At 41.0% G+C, this 25319-nt stretch overlaps 2 protein-coding genes across 3 annotated transcripts in view; both read right to left on the reverse strand.

Annotated features, from left to right (window-relative positions):
- Nucleotides 1-503: 503 nt before the first annotated feature.
- Nucleotides 504-17895, reverse strand: crispld2 (cysteine-rich secretory protein LCCL domain containing 2). The gene is made up of 15 exons (XM_061743371.1): nt 17740-17895; nt 15673-16020; nt 13736-13854; nt 11704-11836; nt 10525-10640; nt 10041-10141; nt 9344-9526; nt 9192-9252; nt 9019-9085; nt 8793-8923; nt 8361-8404; nt 8173-8245; nt 7941-8016; nt 5066-5196; nt 504-2539 (listed from the first exon to the last, which is right to left on the reverse strand). The coding sequence occupies exons 2-15, from the start codon at nt 15940-15942 to the stop codon at nt 2488-2490; spliced, it is 1557 nt and encodes a 518-aa protein (XP_061599355.1). The 5' UTR covers nt 15943-16020; nt 17740-17895; the 3' UTR covers nt 504-2487.
- Nucleotides 17896-19441: 1546 nt separating this feature from the next.
- Nucleotides 19442-25319, reverse strand: part of usp10 (ubiquitin specific peptidase 10) — a 33001-nt gene continuing 27123 nt past the window's right edge. For both annotated transcript variants that reach the window (XM_061743392.1, XM_061743383.1), the window contains one exon: nt 19442-25076. In XM_061743392.1, coding sequence (XP_061599376.1) covers nt 24889-25076 — 188 coding nt within the window. In that variant the 3' untranslated portion in view covers nt 19442-24888. The remainder of the gene's footprint in view (nt 25077-25319) is intronic.

Raw genomic sequence — 25319 nt, forward strand, 5'->3', positions numbered from 1 at the left:
CAAAGCCTGGGTGGCCTGGGTCTAAATCTCATTCATAATTCATGTCACAGATTTTAACCAGGCACTCTGGCCAATTTTCACCTAACATACAGTACTTATGGGATCGTTTTACAGCGGCTAGCTGGTTGGCTCTGTAGCTGACCTGCTGGGTGTTCGATCTTCGGCCTCTTTCACATAGCGCGGCCCCGGGATGAACCCTAAGATTTACCTGAAAGCAGATAGGCACAGCAGTCTCGCCGTGGGTGAACGGATAAGACGGTGGACAGGTAGAATGAGTAGAATGGGCAAGTGAAAGCATACTGTAGTTTGCTGGACATGGCTACGATTAACATAACAAAAAACAACATTGTTTTTCACCAATTTTCCACTTATTCATAACTCTGGGTGTGTGTGGTCAGGCACATTTGTTTTATCAATATACAGTATATATGTCTATGCATGACTTTTGAATTTTAGAGTTTATAAACTCATGAGCTCGTATAGGTGAAAACAAGAAAAAGAAGAAGAAGAAGAAGATTTTATTTTGAACATGCATGTTAAAAAAAGAGAATACAAAAAAGTACAAAAATAAAGTACAAATATATACATATGTTTGTAGAGAGAAGGCGAGACAGCACTTGGTCAGACCTCGCGGATCCACCAACATGTTCGAAACCTACTTTAATAACTATTCAATATAATGATATAATACTCAATTATATGTATATATAAATATAGTCAAAAACAAGACAAATCAAAGCAAACAAAAAGAAAACAAAACAAACGGCCAGCATTTAGTTGTGACACTACTACCCATTTCTGGATATTTATTTACTGTGATGTGTCATAAGGCCGAGGGGGGGTGTAAAAAGACATCTGACACACAAACTCATATAGTACCATATATAAGAAATACTTTATTTTCAAATTGTGCAAAATGTCTAGAACAGATCATACACTGGTATTAAAAAAAACAAAAAACAGAGAAAAACAATACAGCCATGACAAAGTAATTCACATGTTAACATGATATCTTTACTGATGGATTCAAAAATGGAGATCATAGTATTTACATTTCCCATCATTTTACAAAACCTTTGTAATTTCCAATAAAAAAAAGAAATCCCAGAAAGAAAAGACCTAAATGCTTAGCGTAGCGATAGGATTGAGGTAGAATAAAGAGATGGGAAGTAAAAAGACATCTGAAGGCGCAAATTTGCAGCAAGTAATTTTTCTGAAGACAAATTTTGATGTTGTGCAACAGATGTCTTACTTTAACGTGTCTGTGCTTTAGGACCTGAACTGAACACCCCAGTCCAGAAAAACAAGCTTAACTTTTCTTTTCTTGTCATAAATTTCATTGAGATTATTGTGGTATTATCATGGGCGTCTCCGGTGTTCGCTGTATTGTTCCATAGTGCATAAGCAGCATTTTGATGATATAATTCTTCAACGTAAAAAGACCCTTCAAATAACAAAGGAACACATTCAACAGTCTCAGGTGGGGGCAGGGCCAATGTTTCCTTCTTCTAGAGAAAGCAGGGTCAGGAGAAGCGAAGAAACTGAGAACTAATTAAGAACTAGGCAATAATAAATACAAAATAAGAAATTGCTGCAAACATCTGCCACTGGTGATGCTGTCAGCGCTCTGAGAACCCCTCAGCACCACGATTCCTTTCATTACCTCCACATGTCTGGCACTAAAGCAACAACCATCATCTTCGGAGATGTGTTACTTCCCTCCAGCAGTGCCTGCTGCCTGTGTACACATTCATTCACCACGCTGTCTCCTCTCCGTTACGGTCCCCGGCCTGATGGTTTCTGGTCCAGCCAACCAACAAAACGTCCCCACTCACACGATAAGCTCAACGCGTGACTTGTAAAAAAAAGTATTTAGACTCGGATGAGGCTTCACAGTCTAAATGTTCAAGAGCAGAAAAGCAAATGTGACCCAGGTGAGCAAAAGACAGCTTTGGAAAAAGCAACAAAAAAAATCTGAATAAGACGCGCGGACATATTGTAATTCCTTTTTAACAACATATTATATGTTCTGTACATTACGATTAAATACAGTGTGATCAGTATACATTCCTGTGTATGTAAACCAACATATATTTGAAATAAGAACATTAATGTAAACATTGTACTTTATGTCTAACTCAGAATGTCCAGCACCAGCTCTTCAATACATCATACTGTGTATATATATATGTATATATATACATATAGTGTATAAAAAAGAAACATTATGTATTCACAGATTATGTATGCCAATGAAAAGATGATGAATAATAAACTTCCATGAAAATATTGGATGAGCAGGTGACAATGGATAATTTATACAGGTGACTACTCTTTGATAACTAAAGGAGTGAAGTGTCTACCAATCTTCTGGGAGTCCACTGAAGGCACAAAGATAATTGGCCCCTGTATCCTACTGGCAGGCACTTCCTGCTCCTCAAGAAAACCATCTGAGGTGAATCTGCCGGCCTTCCGACTTCAAAGGTTTCACACCTTCGCAGGAAAAAGTCGGAAAGAGCCTCCATCTGTGTTGGTTTTGCTGGGGGACACAAAAAAAAGACATAAAAGAGCTTATTTTTAGAACAAAAGGGCAACTATTATCTACCTAATATATTAAAAGGATACAGCAAAAATTGTTTCCATGAATTCAGGGGAAGTGAGAAAATTAGATCAGAGAAAAATGATCAAACCAAAGCGTTGTCAAAATAAGCAGAGAGAGTTTGCAATTAAGACGCTGGCAATATATTTAGAAAAAAGTTCCCCGCTAATGGCGTGTTTCCAGAGTGAGTCACTGCTACAGTGTTTCCTCGCCAGACTTTTCCAGTCACCACACGTGTTGAACTTGATGACTGTAATTAGTTCATTAGCAAAGAAACCTTGAAGCCCCGCCACGATCAATAATCACGATAGGCCTGAATGGTGTCCGATCTCGGATAATTGTACGTATAGAAAAAGCATTGGCAAAGTGGCTGACAGCATTTCAGTCCTGGAGTAAAAGGATACGCTGTGATTACTTCCCCTTTACAGAGTGTAATCCAAACTGCCCACTCTGCCATGGTGCTGGCACGAGCCGCCGACTCCCCCTCAGCCGTTTTACTGACCTCCTGTCCCAATGCCCTGACTGACGCCTTCGCAGCTCTGCATTAAGTTTCAGAGAATCAGACATGGATTGTTTTTAACCGTTCAGCACTTTGCACACTCATCTGAAATGCCTGTGTAAAGTAAGCAAAGGTTGCGTGTGTGGCCCATCCGCACACCAAACCACACCATTACTCTTACAACCCCATATGCCAGCAGAACCGGCCACAAGGGCTTCCTCGCCTGCGCTCGGTCCGCTGGAGCCGGCTGCGGACACGAGAGATCTGTGAAATATGGTAAGCATGCAGTGAACATGCCACAAGCTATATTACAGTAGACATTAATCCAGATAGGATATTGTCCCCCTTTTTTTTGTTTTGATTTTCTTTTGTTTGATTCTCTGATCGAATTTACCTTCTGATTTCACTTCAATCGTCTTCATTTTAGTGATTTGCATTCAATCAGGGATTTACTGCAGTCTGTGTGGTCAGAAGGTCCGAGCAGCACAAAATGCTGAATATAAATACTATTCTCTATCTACATGTAGTACAAGCTCCGAGATGAAAATTCTGATTTTAGCCTGATTATTCCTTTTCAAAAGTGCCAAATTCCACTTAGAGAGTTCCCAAATGAGAGTAAAAGTCAAACTTGTTAGGCCTTCAGTTTAATTAGCTAAGTCTTTTCATTTGTTTCTGGGCTCCTTGAAGTGCTACATTTGATGCAGTTTGCAAACTCGACTCTGAAAAAGCTGAGATGCCATCAAACCGAACACAGCATTTTATTTTAAATCATTTTAACCATTTCGCTAGATTTATTCATTAAGAACAACAGATTTATTCAGTTACAGCTTTGTACGTTGCAGTAAATTAGACAGAAGTAGCATGTCCTTAATCAATAATGTAATGGATATTTCTTCAAGCAAAGGGAATGTTGGAAATGTTTAGCTGATGGATGGATGGATGGATGGATGGGTGGATGGATGGATGGATGGGTGGATGGATGGATGGGTGGATGGATGGATGGATGGATGGATGGATGGATGGATGGATGGATGGATGGATGGATGGATGGATGGATGGATGGATGGATGGATGGATGGATGGATGGATTTCATGTTAAAGCTTCAACACCACCCCATTCTCATTCTATCCTGTGTCTTTTTAGCTTTTCTTTTTTCTGCAGCTTCATGCAGCTTTTGTTGGTGGGACACCTTCAGCCTAACCCTAAGCTCGGGCCTTTTTCAGTGTCCAACTGCTTCTCTGCAGTAGGGGGAACCCAGAGCGAAACGAGTTAAATCCACTTTGCCAGGTTTTATTATTTTGTGCAGTGAGTTTGTTGCTCTTGTGAAAATCCCAAAGTGATTCTAAACCGTCAAAATAACTGAAAACACCTGCGAGGATCTGCAGGGTTTTCAATTTCACTCGTGGCAAGCGAGATCGCTCCATTTGTTGCAAAAATCGCACGGCTGTTATACATGAAACGTATCTAATTCTTGTGGGATTGTTTAATGTTCTAGCTTGTGCACCTCGGATGCAGTGGCTGTGTATGAAAACATCTGGAGGACTTTTTCAGAGAATGAATGAGGAATTTTCATAATGAAGCAGATTTGAGGGGAGCTGTTGCCTTCATACTGACATCTGTTTCTGTTGCTCATAGCTTGCATTACATCTAAGGAGGATTGGGAGTTTCACAGCTGTGAAACACATGGCCGCCTGAAAGTTGTCACAAACCATGTTTAGACATCCATGTTTTTGTTTATAGACTCAGCTCCCGAGGAGTAGCAAGTCTGCAGAGAGCAGCATCTACACGTGTTGATGGCTGGAATTCAGGCGTTCTCTCATGCAACTTGCGCGGCTCAGCACGGTGACTGATTCATCTATATTTGACCTCCTTTTCAAATCGGCCCTCATCTGGAAGGCAGATCTACACCAAATCTGTCAGCCGTAAAAACATGCGGCTACTGCCTGTCCACGTCAGTAGCGACTACCTTTCAGACTGGATGCCGTTTTTCAGGACTCCGGTGTAGCTCTTTCTTCTCTCCAGTGGCAGGACGTCAACATAACCGCCGTCTGCTTTGATTACCCCTGCATGGATGGCCGCTTTGCAAATGCTGGAGCTCTGTGAAGAAGAAAAAAACACCAATACATGACTTTTTCAAGATGGAAAATCCCTTTTCACAAGATGAATTTTATTGCAATTCCTTTGGTATCAAACGCAGAGCAAACTGTATTTCACTAACTCAAATCTAGCGTGTACTAGCACACCCACAATGACAAACGCACACACAGACGGAGTAGAGGAGTAGAATCTGAGCCAAAAGTCTGGCTCCAGCACGGACCATGAGCCTAATCTAACAGAGTGGAATCACTCATTTCCAGTCTAAACACAGATCACGGTGGAAACAAATTTGGGTGCCTGAAAATGCTAAATACTCCTTGTTACTTTAGTTAAGAACCAGAGTGGCGGCCCCAGGGGAGGTGTGGTGCTGTGATCTGTGCCCATCTGGGTGTCACCAGTGGGGCAGTTTCCTCTGTGGTGCAGCTCCAACTAACCCAACACAAGCCAGTCTCATGCGACACACCCGCTTTGATTATGATGTGACTTCAGAGTGGTGGTCTAAACCAGCTCTTGCATCTATCTATGCCTTGTAGCACCCTATAATGTAATAATTTCCTGAAAATGTAATAACGCCTGAAAATGTAATAAAATTTGCACTTAACTCAATCGAAAATGTAATAAAACCCAATAATGTAATAACTTCCCCAATAATGTAATAAAATATCCTGATGGATATTGTAATAACATTTTTACCAATAATGTAATACCTTATTACGTTATTGGGAATTTATTACATGGTACTGAAAGTCTGCAATTTAACCCAATAGTCATTCTGGAGTTTCAAATCCAGTGTACTGTATATAACATTCTTAGATACTTAAAACAAAAAATGGACTGAAAATGAACATATATATTACATTATTTGTCAAGTATTACATTATCAGTTTTGGAAAAGAAAAAAAAAGACCCACCTGAAAATGTAATAATTTCCCATTAACGTAATAAGGCATTACATTATTGGTAAAAATGTTATTACAATATCAGTCAGGATATTTTATTACATTATTGGGGAAGTTATTACATTATTTTATTTTATTACATTTTCGATTGAGTGAAGTGCAAATTTTATTACATTTTCAGGAAATTATTACATTATACATGCCTCTTCCCTCAGTGATACGTGCACTTATTCAGAATAATCTCTGGTACCGTAATTTCATTGTTCTTCGCAGGGTAACACATTTTTGGCTTTTATCTTGCCTTTATCTATTCCCAGTCTCCAGCAGACACAACCACTGACACGCAGCTGCTCTCTCCACCTAGAAGCCAGACTCTTGTCCTCCGTTGTTCCCCAATGGTGTATTGACATACCAAACCCGTTCTGCAGGGTCCGTTCCTACTTTTAAGAGCAAGATAAAGACTCAGGTCTTCAAGGAGCATTTCTGTATTTAGTTAACTTCTCTGCTCCTCAGATTGAGTTACATCATCTGTCCAGCTCTCAGCATGACTCAGCACTGAGAAAGCTGCAGGCACTTATGCCAAAATAATATTATGATGACTGCCTGTTGGTGTTAGTAGGGACATCACAATGCATAACTGAGGTAAGGAGAGCAGCCGGGAGACCAGTGAGTATTTTGTGGAGCAACATAGAAAAAGGAAGGACAGCTGAAAACAATGATTGACAATTATAGGATGCATGTATCAGGAACACGTGCAGGCCTGATCCAGAGCTGCCAAGAAGGCCTTGCTTGAAGTCATTGCAGCCAAATTTATTTTTCAGTTGTGAGAAGTGTGTAAACTACGACGGAGTATTAGGGCCAAACTAAGACAAAAAACATTGGAAATTACGAGAATAAAGTCATAATATAATGAGAATAAAGTCGTAAAATTACGAGAATAAAGTCGTAATGTTGCGAGAATAAAGTCGTAATAGAATAAAGTCGTAATATTATGAGAATAAAGTCGTAACATTACGAGAATAAAGTCGTAATATTACGAGAATAAAGTCGTAACATTACGAGAATAAAGTCGTAATGTTGCGAGAATAAAGTCGTAATATTATGAGAATATAATTTATGAGAACTCTAACAGGAAGAGCTTCTTCTCCCTGTGTTAAAATGAGGAATATTGAGCATCTTGTGAAGTTATATTTATATATTTATAATATATTACGACTTTATTCTCGTCATTTTACGACTTTATTATCGTAATATTACGACTTTATTCTCATAATATTATGACTTTATTCTCGTAATATTATGACTTTATTCTCGTAATTTTACGACTTTATTCTCATTACATTATGACTTTATTCTCGTAATTTCCTTTTTTTGTTTTTTTGTTTGGCCCTAATACTCCGTCGTAGTAAACAGCAGGGGGCTCACCAGTTTTGTTTGTCAATATGAAAGTTCAAGATACACTTGGATTTTAGAGGCTCATATTTCAAATTCTGTAGGTTGCGGGGGTTTGAAAGTCTTGTCAGCTGAACATAGACCAAAAGTAGACCAAAATATCTACGTTTTGATGTATAACCTAGGTATTGTGAGGAGATAGCGTTCAAACAGAATAAATTCGATGATTTTACTCAGTGGCAGTGGCTGACATCACTTCAAGAAATAAAAATACTGAATACACAATCACTTCAAAAAAAGATTTTACAAGACTCAATATTTTCTTTGAAAATAAAGGTGATGGGTTAAGTTGATTTTAAACGTGACATATTGAGTATATGATCCAATACATTTGAGCACGTATGTGGAGTATCTTTGATGTGATTTATGATCTTTAAGGTGATTTATACTCACATCTGCGTAAATGCTGTTTCCAATTACAGGTGACCAGTAAGAAGGCTGATTCCTGCAGTCGGTCGGACAGAAGACTCTGAAGAATGCATAGGAGATGATAAGGAATAGCTTGTCAAACAAAAATAACACTTAAACAGAACCTTTTTTAGCACTGATGATGATTATGTGATGACATTCAGTGGAGAGATCAGTGTTTTAATGAAAAACAGGAGGGTTTGATGAGTGAAGGCACCTTGGACAGTGCGAGTACGGTTTCTTGAACGGGCAGATTTCCGCCACCGTTGTGTAGCAGTCAGCAGCGTTTTCTGTGACACAGGCGGAAAAGAAAAACACTTCATACACTGCACCCAACATGTGTTACCTCAATGTATGAACGGACAGTCACGTTCATACACCAAATCATGAAAAAGCAGACCTCACCTTCCACTCTGGCCACAATAAAGGAATTACCAGGTTTATATTTACTGCAAAGAAAAGAGGGGTGGGGTGAAACAAATGAGGAATAACTTTAACTGATGGCACGTAAACCTGTATTTTTTTTCTGTGCAAGTAAATGATATGTATTTGATTTCTTTAAACAGATTTCTTTAAATGAGATCTATGTGAAGAACATCCCATAAATATAAACAGAGGCCATTAAGAGTTTTTTCTCTTGTTCATCCGTCTCCCTGATCGATGCTGACCTGCGGTGATGGGTCTTACATCACCACAGGTCCCGCTCATGAGACAAGTTCAAGGGGCAAGCAAAACCGTTTTTATGGTTTTACCCTCTAATCTCTTTTTTTAATGGCAGACTTACATCATGTCTCAACCAATGCAGATAACCCATTCTGAAAGAGCAGAGAGATCTACCTGAGAGACTCAATGCCATTTTTCGTGGATCTGACAAAGAACGGAGACTTGTCTGTCCTTGTGACGTCGACCAGCCCTCCGTTGTTGTCGATGACCCCAGCGTGGATGGCGGCTCTGCAAATACTTGATTGCTGTAAGAATGAGAATAACATTTAAGTAAGCCATGCAATAATGTAATACATTTTTGTATGATCCAATATGTCTGTTTTAAGTCGGGAAGACCCACCACGTCATAAGAGACGGTGCCCCAAATGTTCCCTTTTTTATTCAGACAGTTAGCCGGACATTTGTGTCTGCAAAGACATTCATATTGAGTGTGAAAAAAACAAGGTGATATTTGAAAGGAAGTGTGCAAAAAGTGAATAATATCCATTTTCCCTATGAATGGGTTATTTTTACCTGTTGCAAGTTGCTCCTTTACACTTATCTCGCAGTCTAGTCTCACACCTGATGTTGTGAGCTTAAAGAAGAAGACAGTATGTGAAAAACAAGTAGAAAATATAAGTGTGTAATGATAATGTTAGCAATAATTCCCGTTTTATAATTCCTACCGAGATGGTTGCTGGTGGGAGACTTTGGAGATGGTGACCTGGGTGTGGCGGGCTTTTGATTGAAAGGTTTGGAAGCAGGTTTTTTGGGAGGTTTGGGGGCTGGTCGGGCGGTGGTCCGAGGTGGCAGTGGCACCTGAGCTTTTTCCACCTCGTTCATGTCCTCCGTCTCTGAGCGCTGAGAGTCTGTCGGTGGACATAAAGTTCAGGTTAGTGTGTTTAATGTTAAAGAGCCCCAATCATACCTGTTTGAAATTCATACATTACATTAAAACTTCTTGTACCTATGGGAATGGAGCAGTATGTTGTTGCAACACCTCTTGCTACAGCACCTGTCCCCTTAAGACCTTCCTCCCTTAAACGCTCTACCTAGTCTGATTGATTAGTTAAGTGACTGAAAAATGGTAGATTGCATGGCAGCTGCTTATTCTGTGCCAAACTACCCACTTAGTGAGTATTCTGCTAATGATTACATGTAGAAAAGCATGGGATGAACAAGTTTGTCCAGGCAGATATGGAGCAGCGTCCAGCATCGGAGAGAAAAACTGCATATATTGTGAGCTTTGGAAATTGTGTTCACATAAAATTTCTGCCAATCCACATGAGCCACTGAAAGGGAAAACAACTGGATAATTTGGCTTTTATTATCTTTATTTTTTTTTTTTAAATAGTTGAGCTAAAACCTGCTGGACTGGCTCACCTTTGTAGCACAGGTTATTTCTACACCCCCCTCCATAGCTGGGAGGGCACTGGGAACAAGGCCGGCCGTGCCGGTACGGAGCCTCTCCAATCCAGTTTCCCCTGCAGAGGTGGGGAACAATGGACAGCTTCACTAAGGGTGAAATTAATCATCAGTTAAACATCACATTTAATTACTGCGGCGCTTTTCGCCCTCGGTCAACACTCCCAAAAGTCTTGAGTCGTCCAAACTAATAAAACCGGACTCCTCAGTCCTTCCTCTATGCTTCATTATTATTTTACTTTTTTTCTTAATTCTTACCTCTGGAAGAATTTCAATGGCACTAATTTTTCACAAATGAAGAGATGCATTTGTAGTCGGCCTAGTACTATATTAAGAACATGCGCTGAAACATTTAGCAGTCCTGTGAGCAGGAAGGATGTAACCGCGTCCGGACAGAAGAGGTGTTTAGAAACAGTGGATCACTGGGGAATATTGATCTTACTTTGGTGAATAGTTGCACACAAGGTAAACAGCGTTCTCCCATATTTCTCCCCACACGTTCATCTTCGGACACACATGCACAGCACAGCCCACTCGGGTAGTGGTTGCCCAGACCAGCTATAACGGGGAAAAAATAAATAAATGGCCAAAGTTAGCATTTTTAATTTCTGAATGGAAAGACACATAGCAATGTTAGACACTAAACTTATGGCAAATATTTTTGATTTATATTTGTCCAATACTTCTCAGAGCCAGTCATTTCAGGGGAAGCACCCAAAATTGTCCATTTTAATTAATGGGGACGCTGGGATTTCCAAGGGTTCCTGGTCAGTTCGTCCAGATGAACCCTGCTGCCCTCTTTCAAAAAACCCAGTCTAGTTTGTTTTTTTATTCCGTTATGATAGAGAAAAAAGAAAAATCAGTTTTCTTTTTTACTTTGAAGAACCAAAATTTGCTTGCTCCGAATCTGAACAAGGTCACATGAAATGGAAAGCCGCTGCAGTAGTGATACGGATAAAGTATGTGCCATTTGACGGGGAATACAGCGCAGCATATTCCAAAACATCCACACTTTCCTCCCAGACGTGTGTTCTCCCTTCTCAGGAATGTTCATCTTTTTTCCTGGTAGCTTAGAGGCCACTGGAAGTAGTGAGTCAGCACATGGCCTGCAGCATGTGGGTAGCTCAGCACAATGAAATCAAAAGGTAGCGATGGAGGGTGACTGCCTGGACTGCAGATACATCAACAAACACAGAGGGCGCAGACCAGACAATGATGCTCAGCTATGCCAGTGCACCCCTCCCCCAGCAAGCACCATCTTCAAAAGAGTCCAGGACAAGCAGTGCAGGATGACGGCTGTGTTTGGAAATAACGACCAGATGGAAGCGATCACATTTCAGGGTGAAGGCAACAGGAGGAGTTTGGATGTTTCTGTGCACTCCTCCCAGCAGCTACAAAGCAAAGTTGTAGGGAAGAGGAGGCCAGCTCACCCCTTTATGTAACCTTTGGAGCTTTTTATTTTCGTATCTACACAGTATTTCTGTTCTATCTTTTGGAAAGCGCTGAATGCTGAATGCACGTGCTCCATCAGTTTAGTTCTGAACACCAATAAAAATGTCAAATATATAAAATGCAGACGACTGTAAGCAGGGTGTGCATGCAGAGGTGTGGCTCGTCTTACCTGGGTATAATGGGTGCACATGGGCCCAGAGCAGCGTTCTGGACACCAGGGGTTGCACTCATGGGGGTAGGGAAAGGTGTAATCTTTCACTTCATCATACCAGGCTTGGATGTGGAAGGCAGGTGAGCGGTATCTATGGGGCCAGTTCATGTAAAAGCACACACAGACACCCATACACACACACACACACACACGCACACACACACATGCACAAACACAGACAGACAAACAGGAGACTCAGTCACAGGCCATCAAGCAACCAGGAGCAAAAAGGGAAATATGTGGATGAGCTGCCAGGTGCTTTGGCCAGACTTGAGAAAAAACCGTGAGTCTGCCTCCCTTCCCCTCCCCCCATCCCATCTCCCTCCTCCCATCACTCCTCAAATGATGAATCTGATTTTGACCAGTTGCAAAGAACTGCTGTGTGTTTCCTCCATAACTGAGGGAATCAGATCAAGTAGGGGGAAAAAAAACCCAAACGACTTAGAGCAAATGTAAACATGGCTCCACAACCTAATAAATCAGTTCAAGCTCTTAATATAAACATGTCTTTTAATGACACTGAAAAGAGCAGAGCTTATGAATGGAGAGTGGGAGGAAAAAAAGATTTGACATCATGGTTTGCTGGTGCTGGAAGAAAAGAAAGGAGGAGGGGGGAGACGCAGGGCTGTGAGAATGAGAGCAGATTCCGGGAAGGGCACCTGCCGCGCTGGCTGTACGCTGTTATATACAGAGGCCGGCTGTGTCTGTCCACTCAGTCAACTCCACAGATCTGGGAAGGGCATTGGGTCGGAGAGGTCTAGTTTTAACAAAGAGTAGGTTTATCTATTTGACTGCTTACTCCAGTCTTAATGGTCCTCTCATCCAAAGCTCCTTCAAGATTTACCACGTCAGTCATCCTGATGAATTGGGCCGTTTCTGGCTGAAACATGTCAAGCTGACAGAGCTGGTGTCCATGCATGCTGCATTACTAAGTCAGGTGTAATAAAGCTTTGCATCATAGCTACAAAAGCTCACCGCGACAGAGAGTATAGCTTTTGGTCATCAATTCTGTCCTCTGATGACATAGTAACAGAGTCATTGGACGGTGGGAGTGGATTTTATTTCTTTCATTTGGTGAAAAACAAAGGAGAAGAATTACAACCTAGAAAAGCCTTGACACTGCATAATGGAAATTACAGGGCTGTTCCTCCATTAATGGAGCACATTTGTCAAAGTAAAGGGCGTAATCAGAAAAGGGGACTATATTAATGCTGTTTTTCCACCACATGACGAGCTGCAACTCTCCCCTCTTTGCTTTCCTCTGCAGATAGTGTCCTCTGAGTCCAGATGTGACTGAGATCTTTTCAGAGGAAGCTGTGATTCTCAGTTGCTACGGATGGATTTGCAGTCTGAGGAGAGCAAGGAAGTGTGGTGGCATGTGTGTCTTAGCAACGCTGCAGACTGTTCAGTATAAGGCCAGCTGAATCCTGGCTAAATTGGCAAAAAATTAAATAATCAAGTAGTAGAATCAAGTTGTTACATTCCTAATAATAATAATAATAATAATAATAATAATAAAAATCTGGGCATAAACATACGTATATCTTCAGCAAAATTTCAGTTTGACCAGCAGTGGTAAAATGACAGTGATCTATGTGGCAAAACAAAGACCAGAATTATGTTTTTCCCTCAAGAACTGGTGCCACTTGCACTGAGATCATTGAGTGCTTCAAAATGGTAGTGGGGACTTCCAAACAACCCAATACCAACAAAAGGGCTGTTCTGAATGTTGGACAGCCTGGACAACAATGGCAGTTACTTGATTGACCTCAATTGATAAATAGTGATTAGCTCTGACAAACAGACTTGACATGATTTGCAATCCTTTTATCTCATTAAACCAAGGATTTGGGTTTTCTTGCTATAAATAGCTGTAGAATGCCTCTCATCAGAAAGTAGTACAAAATATTCAAGACTGACTGTGCTCCAGAGGAGAAACATACCAAAGGGTTACCAGCCAACCTCAAATAAGAGTGTTATTTGATCTCACCTGCCCCAGTGAACGCCCAGGTTTTGTCCGATGGACCTGAGCAGGTCCTTAGGTCCGTGGTCCCACTCACACACCTGGGACCAGTGAGTGGCAGACCGCTCCAACTCATCGTCCCAAACCTGCAGACAAGTTTCACACAGCCTGTTTCAGACGGCGAGGACTAGGGGTGGGCAAAAATATCGATATGGCAATATATCGCGATACTTTTCCAGCGGATTCAATATCGATATTCAAAATTTGAATATCGATTTATATATATCTTTTTTTTTTTTTATTTTTTTTTTTATCCCCGATTTTTTTCCCATTATATCACCCAGTGCTCCTACCTAAGTGACAGTCCTGGGCATTGCCACTCTCTACCAACCCTGGGAGGGCCCTGCACTGAGCTCAGGTTTTATTTCACGTTTTATTTCATTTTATAATTTACTTTTTATATAACACAATTGCCTGTCCTTAAAAAATGAAAAATAATGGACAGAGGTTGATTTATTTATGGATTTATATCTATACTGACTGATCACTGTGCCTGTCCTTGGTTTTAGTACCCATCTTTCTTGTGTTTATTATCATTTCCCACATAATTAAAGCAACCTCATACTAAATTTAATGTTAATTTCATATGATGTAAATAATATGAAAAACATATACAAATAAGTTGTAACTTTAGCTTGTATAGTTATAATAAAACATTGTTTTGACTCAGTTTGTCCCATGAATTGTCACTATAATCTGATGAACGTGCAACTCAGACTTTAAGATCCATCACTATCATCTGATGTACATATATACAACTTGGATTTTAAGATGTGTAATGCATTTTTAAATTTTTCGGTGAATTATGTAGAATATAATAATCGGGATATCGCATAATCGGGATATCGCAATGCGTATCGTATCGTGGCTCAAGTATTGTGATGCGTATCGTGAGGTCCTTCCCAATACCCACCCCTAGCGAGGACCATACGAGTGGTTTCCTGCAGTGTTCAGAATAATCCTCATTACATTCTGACTTATTAAAACCTCAACCTGTTCAAGGCCTCTGATCCTGGACTTCCTTCCTTAGTAATAAACTGAAACTGAGCTGCATTCAAGAACAACTCAAACCTTCAATGGGTGACATTTGAGCTGAGCTCAATTTCCTGTGTGGGACTCCTTTACAGCGACGGTGAGGAAAGCAGAGGAGACACCTGACTCCTACCGTGGAGAGGATGCCTGCATGCAGCAGGATCCCTGAAAGTACGTCCCCCTCAGTAAATTTCCAGCCTTTTGGTGGTCGCTAACACATGCACACACAGACACCACTGTAAACCCCCACCCCCCACCCCCAAACACGCATTTACAAACGCAAACACACTCTGCCTGTTTGATGGAATTTGAGAGAGCAGAGGGGATCTACATACACGTTCCTCCATCACTACGACCGCAACCCAGAGACCCTGCCTCTCGCTGCTCCGCAGGACACATGGTTTTCAGTAATCTTCTGTTTGTATTAAAATAATCCCACTCGTGCTTCACCGAGAAAATGTTCCAGGGAGTCCCTTCATTTTTTCCTCCCTGGGCCTGTTCTCTCCCTCCATCCCTCTCCTTGTATTCTCCGGGGCAGAGCTGTTTGCAGGTAGGACAGAGTCAGCATTATTGTCCTCCCTATAAAAGAGCGGCACAGCAGGCTGGCAGCAGGTCGGCCTTCATGACTACATGTTTCCAGCAGAGAGAAAAGAATGTTTTTTCTAACAGCTTCGCCACTTTTCAGGGCAAAATAAAACTTTAAAATCCAATTAATGGCCTTGTTTCAGCACCGATTCCTGCTGACAAGTTGTTTTTTTTTTTTTTTTGAGACAAAGCCAAGAATCAAACTTGAGAACCTTTGATCTTGGTTTATTTAGAGTGGCCCTACTAATAAAGAACTTGATGACTGGGGGGGGAGGATGATGTCTCACCATGTACTGCATGTTTGAGGCTGAGGGGTAAACGCTGCCCCTCAGCTTGTTGTGCAGCTCCAGGATCTCCTCGCGGTCGGACCACAGGATGGCTCGCCGGGTCCTGTTCCCTGGTGTGTTGCTGGAGCCGTTCTGGTCTGCTTCCTGCTCGTAACGACTCAGCAGCTCCCTCAGCTCCTTGGAGTCGGGCATGAAGAGGGAAGATGAGTCCGTGAGGCACAGCAGCATGACGGAGAGAGCGAGGAGCCAGTCCTGGGCACCGTAGGTCATTCTGACACCTGGCCGGTCTGGGTTCCACTTTCAGAGCTTTACTGTGTTATTGCCGCCCCTCAGATTCCCAGGCGCAACCTGCAGGGAGAAAATCTCCAATAAGACTTTTATATACCTGGAATTTAGGAGATTATTGCTGTTACAATCTCAAACCCATAGAAACAACAGAGACGAGGAAAAAAAACCTCCCTGATACCTCTCACCTGTTTCTCTGCAGCTTTTCTGATGAGGATGAATGAGTATATTCTTGGACTATGTTCTAGCACATGGTGGATGGCTCTTTAACAAAGGCAAGATTTTTATCTCAGGAAAAAAAAAGTTGTGATTCTACCGGGAACTCTTTACTCCCCACTGTTCTGCTTTGCCTCTGTGGCCAATTATTAGCAACACTTAGTGCTTAACATCTGATGCAACCCACTAGACTACCCTGCAATAAGTTCCTCCTGTTGCTGTTCTCCTGGAGTTCATCATACTGGAAGGTGTTGCCCTCTTTATTTATGAAACCTCCTTCCTGTCTGGATGATGCAAAGACCTGAATGAACTTTTCTCTTGTTAAATGTGGGGAAAAACAGCCCATCATCGCACATTACCATTTGTGCTTACATCCCACTTTTGGTTTTTTGTTTGTTTGTGTTTATAATCTAAAAGTTTTCCGTCACGTATGCTGTCTTACATTATCTTGTACAACATAGATGACGATGTTGCTCAACATTATGCCACAATGTGTTGTGAAACATGAAAACAGCCACCATCAGATGCTCAGCAGGCTTTTACTTGAGTTCAGTTTGAAAAGCTTTGACACCAGCGAACTCTGCTCAGGCCAAACATTTTCATCCCAACACATCCAGTAGAAATATTGTAGCGGATCCTGTGTCCCCCCCTGCTGAGCTGCAAGCAAGTGGGATGATGTCCAGGATTTAAATTAAAACAAACATCACAACATTTTACAGACAGACTTGCATCCAGTCAGTGTGTGATCAGACATGAGCACAACAGTAAGCCAAGTTCTAGCCTGCACTTGCTGCTCTCCTGCTTGAATCCCTTCACCCTTCTCCCTTTGGCTGAAAAGGCAGCCTGAGGTTTGGCCCCAGCTCTCTGTCAACATGCTGTGCCAGCTCTGGGCCCTGCGAGCCAGCGGGCAGCCCAGGAACCACACCCTTCTCCTTTCCCACTGAGCGTCTTACCAGCTTCTCTGCCTGGCCCCTTCTCTCACAGCTCTCACACTTTTATACCGGAGTGGGAGAGAGAGTAGACGCTTTCTCACATCCCAAAGAGGGACATGCCTCCTCTCCGACTCGCAAGGTTGAGTGTAAACACTGAGGATTGTCTGATTAAATACACATCTGTACATGTTCACCTCTTTAAGAAGCCCTTTAAAAACTTAGCCACTTCTTAATTATGATGCTTTGGCTCTTACTGAAAAAAGGTTTTCATGACTTTTTGATTAAAGACCCATTTTCCAAAATCAAGCATGCACTTCAGACGAGATTCTCACTTCCCTATAATAAAAGTCCTGTGTGTAGTCTTTTCCAGGGCAGCTTACTAGTGCCGCCACTCTCAGCCATTTCCAGGGAAAAGCTGCAGTTTCTTGCAAATAGCCACAATATCAGTCAATGCTGTCAGATTGAGTAAATCACTAAGCAATACAGTGATTTATATATAAAGTCAGAGGATGCATCCTCCTCAAATCTGACCAGTGATGTATACTATCAAATGCAGGGTTGCTGTGACACCAGACAGTACCTTAAAGCTGCAAAATCTTGCAACTAAACATGCGTACCGGCTCACGTTTCTCACCTCTGTGTTCCTCAGTCAGGTCCAGCTGCTCGGGTGTTTCGGAGCAGCTTCCTCTCTCTGCGTGCCGGAGAGCTGTGTTATTTCCTTATGAGAGGGCCGGGGCTGCTGCTGCTGCAGCTATTTGGCTGGGTTCCTTAGGTGCAGAGGAACTGTTACTCCTGTGCAGCTCTGAGTGCCTTATATAGCAAGAGAAGGAGACCCCTCATGAGCAGGGGAAAAAATTACTGTCTCTCTGCACTCCCACACTCCCTCCCCAGCCCCCCCGCTCCTGCTCCTGGCACAGCGAGCCGTGCGCAAACCAGACGGGTGTCAGGCATCCTGCAAACTACAGTACTGTAAATCAGAGGCAAGTTTCAACCTAAGTAAGGTCCAGACTGCCCCAAACAAGAACATTTGTCAAGTAGTAAACCCTAGTCTCGTGAACGTGGTTGACCCAGATGTTGTTTCTGGACCTGAATGTATATTTGATTTAACATAGATGGTCAGATCAGCATCTGTGATTGTATTATCAGATTGCGCACGCACGCACAATTACTGCTGGGAAATGCACAGGTTTTTACGGAGCCCCTCTGGTGACATTTGAAAAAGATAAAATAATGCGTGGCCACGCATTATTTTACTCGTGGATGGCATTATAACCTACTGTCTGGACTTCGTGGATGCAACTTCCTTGGTGGGATGGTTATTCATCATTAATAACGGTAATTATAGTCTATATTAAAGAGCAGGAGTATTGTCATGGCGGGTGTAGTAATAACATGTGACATTTGAAAAAAATAAAATAACTCGTGGCCATGCATTAATAACTCGTGGCCACGAGATATTAATGCGTGGCCATATTAATGCGTGGCCACGCATTATTTTATTTTTTTCAAATGTCACCAGAGGGGCTCTGTAGGTTTTAGCAGAAAATATCTGCCACCAAAATATTGCTTTCAAGGAAATACTATGGAGCCCCTGTGGTGACATTTGAAAAAAATAAAATAATGCGTGGCCACGAGATAATTAATGCGTGCCCACGCATTATTTTACTCGTGGATGGCATTATAACCTACTTTCTGGACTTCGTGGATGCAACTTCCTTGGTGGGATGGTTATTCATCATTAATAACGGTAATTATAGTCTATTTATATTAAAGAGCAAGAATATTGTCATGGCGAGTGTAGTAATAACGTGACATTTGAAAAAAAAAAAAAGAAATAATGCGTGGCCACGCATTAATTATCTCGTGGCCACGAGTTATTAATGCGTGGCCACACATTTTATTTTTTTCAAATGTCACCAGAGGGGCTCCGTAAATTTCAGCAAAACTGAATAAAAATGCATTCTGGGCAAATTAAAACAGCATGTCTGCTGCAGTTTTTTTTTTTTTTTTTTTTTTTAAAAGAACAAAAATAAGTCCAGACGCTAAACTGCAATTCAGATTAATCCACTCAAACATTTGGATCATTATGAAAGGAAACAGAAAACAAAGAAATCCTCTGAGCTGCTGAAATCAATTATCAAAAGCTTTCAAAAGTAAATCAATTGGAAAAAAATGTATATTTTTAGAAAGTTGAAGTGTCAGCATACTTGCTTTGTTGTCTTTAGGGTACTGTTTTGTGTTTATAACATGTTTTACCAATAGCTGATAATTGATTGTAATATAGTTCGAAATGATGAAACATTCATCTGACACCTGAAGGAAAACAAGCTTTATGCAGGTAACCAAGTGCTCATCTTTATTTGGACCTTCATCGGAGGAAAGTGGCGATTAAAAGCACTGTAGGACAGACATGGCCCGTCTAACACGGGGCAGCATGGTTCACCGTTACATCCGAGTCTGCAGAAGAGTAGCTGTGTTGGGTCCCAAAAAGTTCACATTCTTCTGCATCATGTGCCGGATTTCTGTTTGAAACATCCCACATATTTACTAGAACACAGTCAGTCGGGTCAAATACCAGCAGACTGGACCCTCAAACAGCCTCATCCCACGAGGACTCCGCCAGCATGGTTTAAACGGAGTAAAAATGCATGTGGAACAGGAAGCCTGGCTCAACACGCTTCAGCTTTCCTTAAAAGTCCTGCAGAGATGGAGGGAGGCTGCTGAACCGCTGGACAGAGAAAAGACAGGCTTTTGGAGTTTCCTTGTGCACTTTGGTCTTTGCATCCCTGGAGGCTCTAGACAAACTTGACATCCATAGCCCCTGCTCAAACATTTGGACTGTAGTTTGCCGTGAGCAAAGCTAGTTTGGAGCACAATGTCTTTCATTTAAGATTTCTCCTACACAATGACATTTTACTTTGGATATGTGCATCCATTCACAAACAATCTCCAAAATGTGCTTTATTAAAACAACGTTCCTACTGTAGTTCTCTAATATAAAACAGGTTAACACAAGTATAAAGATGCAAACGTTAAATCAGATGGATGGTTTAGTAGCCAGGTCCATGTGCTTCCCCTTCAAGGCTCTGGTCCATTTGGGACATTCAACCTAAATGTTGTTTTGGCAAATGAAACCAACAAATGGATGCAATGAGCATTTCATAATTATTTTTGCTTCTCATATAACCAGACTTGTTCCTGGGTGATGATTTCTTTCCATTTGACTTTATTTACAAAAAAGTGAATCGTAACATTCTCACCTGGGTGCCAGGTCAGTTTCTTGCAGATAAACACCTGGTCAACAACAACGGCTGGGGAAAAAAAAAAAAAAAAAATGTCTGGATGTCTGTAATAAGAGGGTATAACCTCCTAAGTTAAAATAAACAAAAAAGGAAAGAAACTGTTTTTGACCCCCCTTTTATTGTAGGTGCTTGAATAAACCTGAACAAGCACTTCCCGGTACAGAGTTTGACAGATGTCTGTAATCAGCTCTGATAACATGTCTTACTCATTACTCTGCCTTCCATCAAACTACTTGTGTAAGTCATTCCAGATTAATTGGAAACTGGGAATTTACAACTTTGCTTTCAAGTTGAGTCATCTTACTTTCAAAGCAAAATAATGCAACTCTAAAAATTACTTAACCATACACACTTGAAAACTAAACACTTTCCAATTTCACTTAATCATGACTGACGGGAACCGTGTTCTGTTGGTATTCTGATCAGAATCAAACCCTAACGCAAACCGTTCTCCATGCGTGCTGGCTCGTTTGGATCTCTAATGAGGGCCCTACAACATCTGGCTAAAGCTGTGTTTTTTACTTTTCTTAGAAAACACAGATCGCTGACGAGCCTCTGAATAAGACAGGAAGTGGATAGAAGGGGAACGGATTAACATGACCACAACAATTTACAATAGGAACCATTAAGAGCACTGACGCTTAAGAGATTTGTAACATCTTCAATGGAAAAACATTTGGTAAACAAAATGGTAAACTTTCAGTCCGGGAACCCACCATATAATTCAAGAACTGCTGAAGGCATCCGTATGTACCTCGTGTCGTACCTTAAAAATAGTCAGCAGTCAGCAACATTATGATTATAAAACGTCCAATGATGTTAAAGCTCATGTATGGATTTTACATGCTTTTCGTTACTCCAGTAAAATGTGTTTAAAGAAACAGAAAGATCTCATACTGTACACTGCGTGTTACAGATTTGAATTAATCGAGGAGTGAAACACTTGTTTGCACAGCTATGTATGAACACATAACTTGGGTATTCAATGACACCTGCTCTATGTGTTGGTGGGGTGGGGGGGGCTTCTCGCCCAAAATGAAAATTCAAGTTTTAAGTTACTCAATACCACTGAATAATTTTGATACCCAACCCAACCCACAGAAAAATGCTCTCGTCTAAACCACAGTGGATGTTGCAATACCATTAAGGTGACTGCCTGCTCGGAGTGAGCCAACACACGTGTAAAATCATCTCAAAGGAACGTATGAATATAGGTGGTCCGTTACCGAGCGTCCCCACATGTAATTTTCCTCCTCAAGCTGCAGACCCATAAAAAGACATGACTATCTCCTGACATCCGCAAAGAAAATATAACACTGGATCAAAAGTTCTCGAGCTAAGCCACATTCTCAATGCGCGTCCAACTTTTAATAAGGCCGGAATAAATAGTTGGGAATACTGAAGGCCAGAAAAATCTTACATGGCAAATTTTTCAATGATGGAGTCTGCTTCCCATTAACCCAGATCAAGGTAAGCTCAGCCACGGCCCAGGAGAAACGTGTGGGCAGTGGGTGCCGAGGCTGCCAGCTAAACCTCGAGAAAAGAGGCTTCAACATGACAAGTACACAAAGAAATACAGTAAGAACAAAGCAATTAAAAATGTGCGGCAGACCAAGACGCTGGATTGTTTTGGTTTATTGTGCACATTGTATTGTAGGCCAGTCCACGGTGTAGAGGCTGCAGAGGTTTCCAAAGTTTACTACAAGAAAGCCAAATACTCTTCAAACTACACTTGATTAGCAAACTGCTTTTTGCACAATCCTTTATTTGAACAATAAACAAAATAAAATGCTGGAAGTTTAAAATTAAGAGACAGAATAGATTTTGTTTTTAGATCAATATCCCAACAGTTCCAAGCAGACAATAGTGTTAGGAGTATATTGAAAAGAAAAACATTATTGAAGCTCTTCACCAGCACATTTCCTGACCAGCAATCAGACACCGAGATAGAACTGTACAACAGAAAGCTCAAGGTGTCCGTTTCTAATATCCATCTTCCAAACATTCTTTGAAAGGGGAAAGAAAATACGTAAAATCAGCAATGTCACATTTGGGCAGAAATGACAAGAGCCAGCAGTGCAACTGAACTATGTGAATGTTATGATCAACTGTCTAAAAGAGCATGTCATGTCCTGTGTTCAACAAGACATGGCAACAAGACCTCAAACAACAAGGCAAAAGAAAGTTGTAATGTGAATCGACAGAAAGGCAGCAGGGCCGATATTACATCCTTTGGTTTATATGGGAAGGGTTTCTCATCGCAAAATCCCCCAAAAAAAACAATATACCATATAATGATAGGAACATTTTTAATCTAATGGAAAATTGTGAAAATGTTATTTTCAATTTGAGGCAGCCCAAAGAGACTGAAGTCACAATTAACGGGGTGTTAAATTATGTTAAATACAAACATGGCTCTTATAATGCTGAAACGTTATGCTGCATCACTTTTTCCTCCAACCTGACATCGAGAAAATATGGAACAACCACTTTCACCCGTGTACCTCGTTTCAATGGACAGATGGATATGCATGACAAACCAAAGCAAACTCCATATAAGACCAAAAGAAAAAAAAAATTTGGATTAAAAACATACCTAAATTATTCACAAATACTTGAACTGATGTTTTTAACACTGAGGATCTGATACTGGTGGTTGGAATGAAATAAAAATTTAAAAAAAAATAAAATAAAAAAAAGGACAAAGCAAACTAATTTTATTTTATTTCTTCCCTGTTTAACTTAATTTATTTCAATCACTAATTTCAATGCAAGCAACTTCTCTGAATAGAGCAAGAGCAGTATGACATCCAACAAAAGATCAACAACAATAAGAGGAAAAAAAAACCTAACATTTTAGTAACAGAAAGAAAAGAAATCAATTAATGTGATTCAAAAATCAATATCTTCATCAAACGCAAATGTCACCTCCTTTTGTGTGCACATCTGGGGTTTTTATGCAGAGGTGAGCACTGATGAAGTGGGAGGAAACTGAGCCATACACGAGTAAATACAGAGGTCGGGTTCATTCCCTTCACTGCAGATTGAAGGGAATGAATGTTGGACTCACATTTGCTGCCCGATTAGGGTTTGATTTGTACACCAAGTGGAAAAACATCACACACTGAACCTAAGGCAGCCCCCACTTCCTCCAAAATTGGGGTGACATGGTTGCGTGGCTCAAAACTACACTGATAAGCCACCAAGACACAGGTGAAACCCTCGACAGAAAGAGAACAAATAGATGAAGGAGGAAATGTACAAAGTAAACGAGGGAAGGTTTGCAGTGAAATCTGTTCTGATTGGTTGCCTCTTCTCCAGAGCAAGAACTGAGTCTAAAAACTTGCTGTGTCCTTCAGGACCCATAAGGTTTTCAATCTGCTCAACTTCTTTCTTTCTTTCTTTTTTCTTTTTTTTTTTTACTTTAGAATCTAAATATTTGTAAAATATGCATTTGCCTGTCATATTGTAATCAGTTTATACTTTGTGCACAGAAGCTTATTTGTCATTAAACTCTAAAGCGCATTAATTTTTTCTTTTTTTTTCTTTTTTTCAAAGATATTCTTTCTAAATCTAAACCCAAATACCATAACAAGGATCTTTTAAAACAATGAAGCTGTTAAATTTCCATCCGCAATGCACCACCTCTCTTTTTTTCCTTTCTGCTTTTGATGGATCAAGCTGTACCGAGATTTAAAAGCGTTATAAAAGTGAGGACACGGAGGAGTTGGTGGTGGCAGAGAAGAACACAATCTGGCCTTGAGAGGAGAGACTCATAATGCTGGTGCTGGGCCTTTTCAAAGCGCAAGAGCATACAGGCTTTTAAACTGCTGCAAATTCATTAGGCCGACAGTTCTCCTTTACTGAAAGGCAAAAACTGATATTTCCAGGTAATTTTCCTTAAAAAGGTAAATGGAACGAGAGAATTACCCCTGCAGTCCACTTGCAGCCTGTGGCAGATGATCCTCCTGTGTGAGTGAGTTCACGGTTTGCCATCAGAGCCGAGCCGTGGGCTCAGTCAGAGGTGAATCCTCGGGTCCAAACCTGTAACGTCCTCCATCTCTCTATTATATTCAGTTCTTCCTTGCTGCTTTAAAAGTTATAACCAAAAAGAAAGGAACAAAAAAATAACAGCAGTGGTGTGCAGAGAAGAGTAATCACAAGGAAACTTGTCTGAATGCAGCTGGCTTCTCTTCTTCGGCAAAAAAGGAAAAAAAAAAAAAGAAATGATGGTGACAAGGAAAAAGGCGTTGGAAAAAGCTGGTTCTCAGGAGAGTGGGGTTAAGAGGGCAGAGGAGGAAAATCTTGCAAGATAACAAGTTGGGCAGTGTTCCTGTTCATTAGTTTGGTGTGTATGTTTGTGTTACATGTCGATGTATTGTCAGTGAGTGCACTTTCAGCATGTTTGTTGTGTGCGTGTTTGTGATTATTTTCATGCATGTTTCTTGCATGTGTAGGGATCCGTGTCTGTGCGTGTGCGTCTACAGCAGGTCAACGCGGCGGTAGTACAGCAGGTAGGCGGTGCGCTCTGCAGTCTGCTTCACCACCTGGTACTGGTTGATGACCTTCACTATCTGGTCGTCAATACGCAGCCAGCCGTTAAGACCAATGTGGAAGACATCAGTGGTGTAGTGACCGCCTGTCGCGCTGTTTCCATGGTGATAGACAACTGGGGGAGTTTAAAGACAAGGTAGGGAAAAAAATTACATGAGAAAACCTTTTTAGAACAAAAAAAAGACATTGGATCATTAATGTTCATCATTATTGTTTCTTCAAGTATCACACAATATGTCAAAAAACAAAAGCAAATTATAGTTTTTACTTAAGTTGAGCAAAACATTTCTTTAGGTACAAGATGTTTAGTTTTTATTCAAATATTCCCAATCCAAAGGTCCGGTGCAAGGATTACCAA

The sequence above is a fragment of the Cololabis saira genome, chromosome 2 (genome assembly GCF_033807715.1).
Source record: "Cololabis saira isolate AMF1-May2022 chromosome 2, fColSai1.1, whole genome shotgun sequence".
NCBI classification, from domain to species: Eukaryota; Metazoa; Chordata; class Actinopteri; order Beloniformes; family Belonidae; genus Cololabis; species Cololabis saira.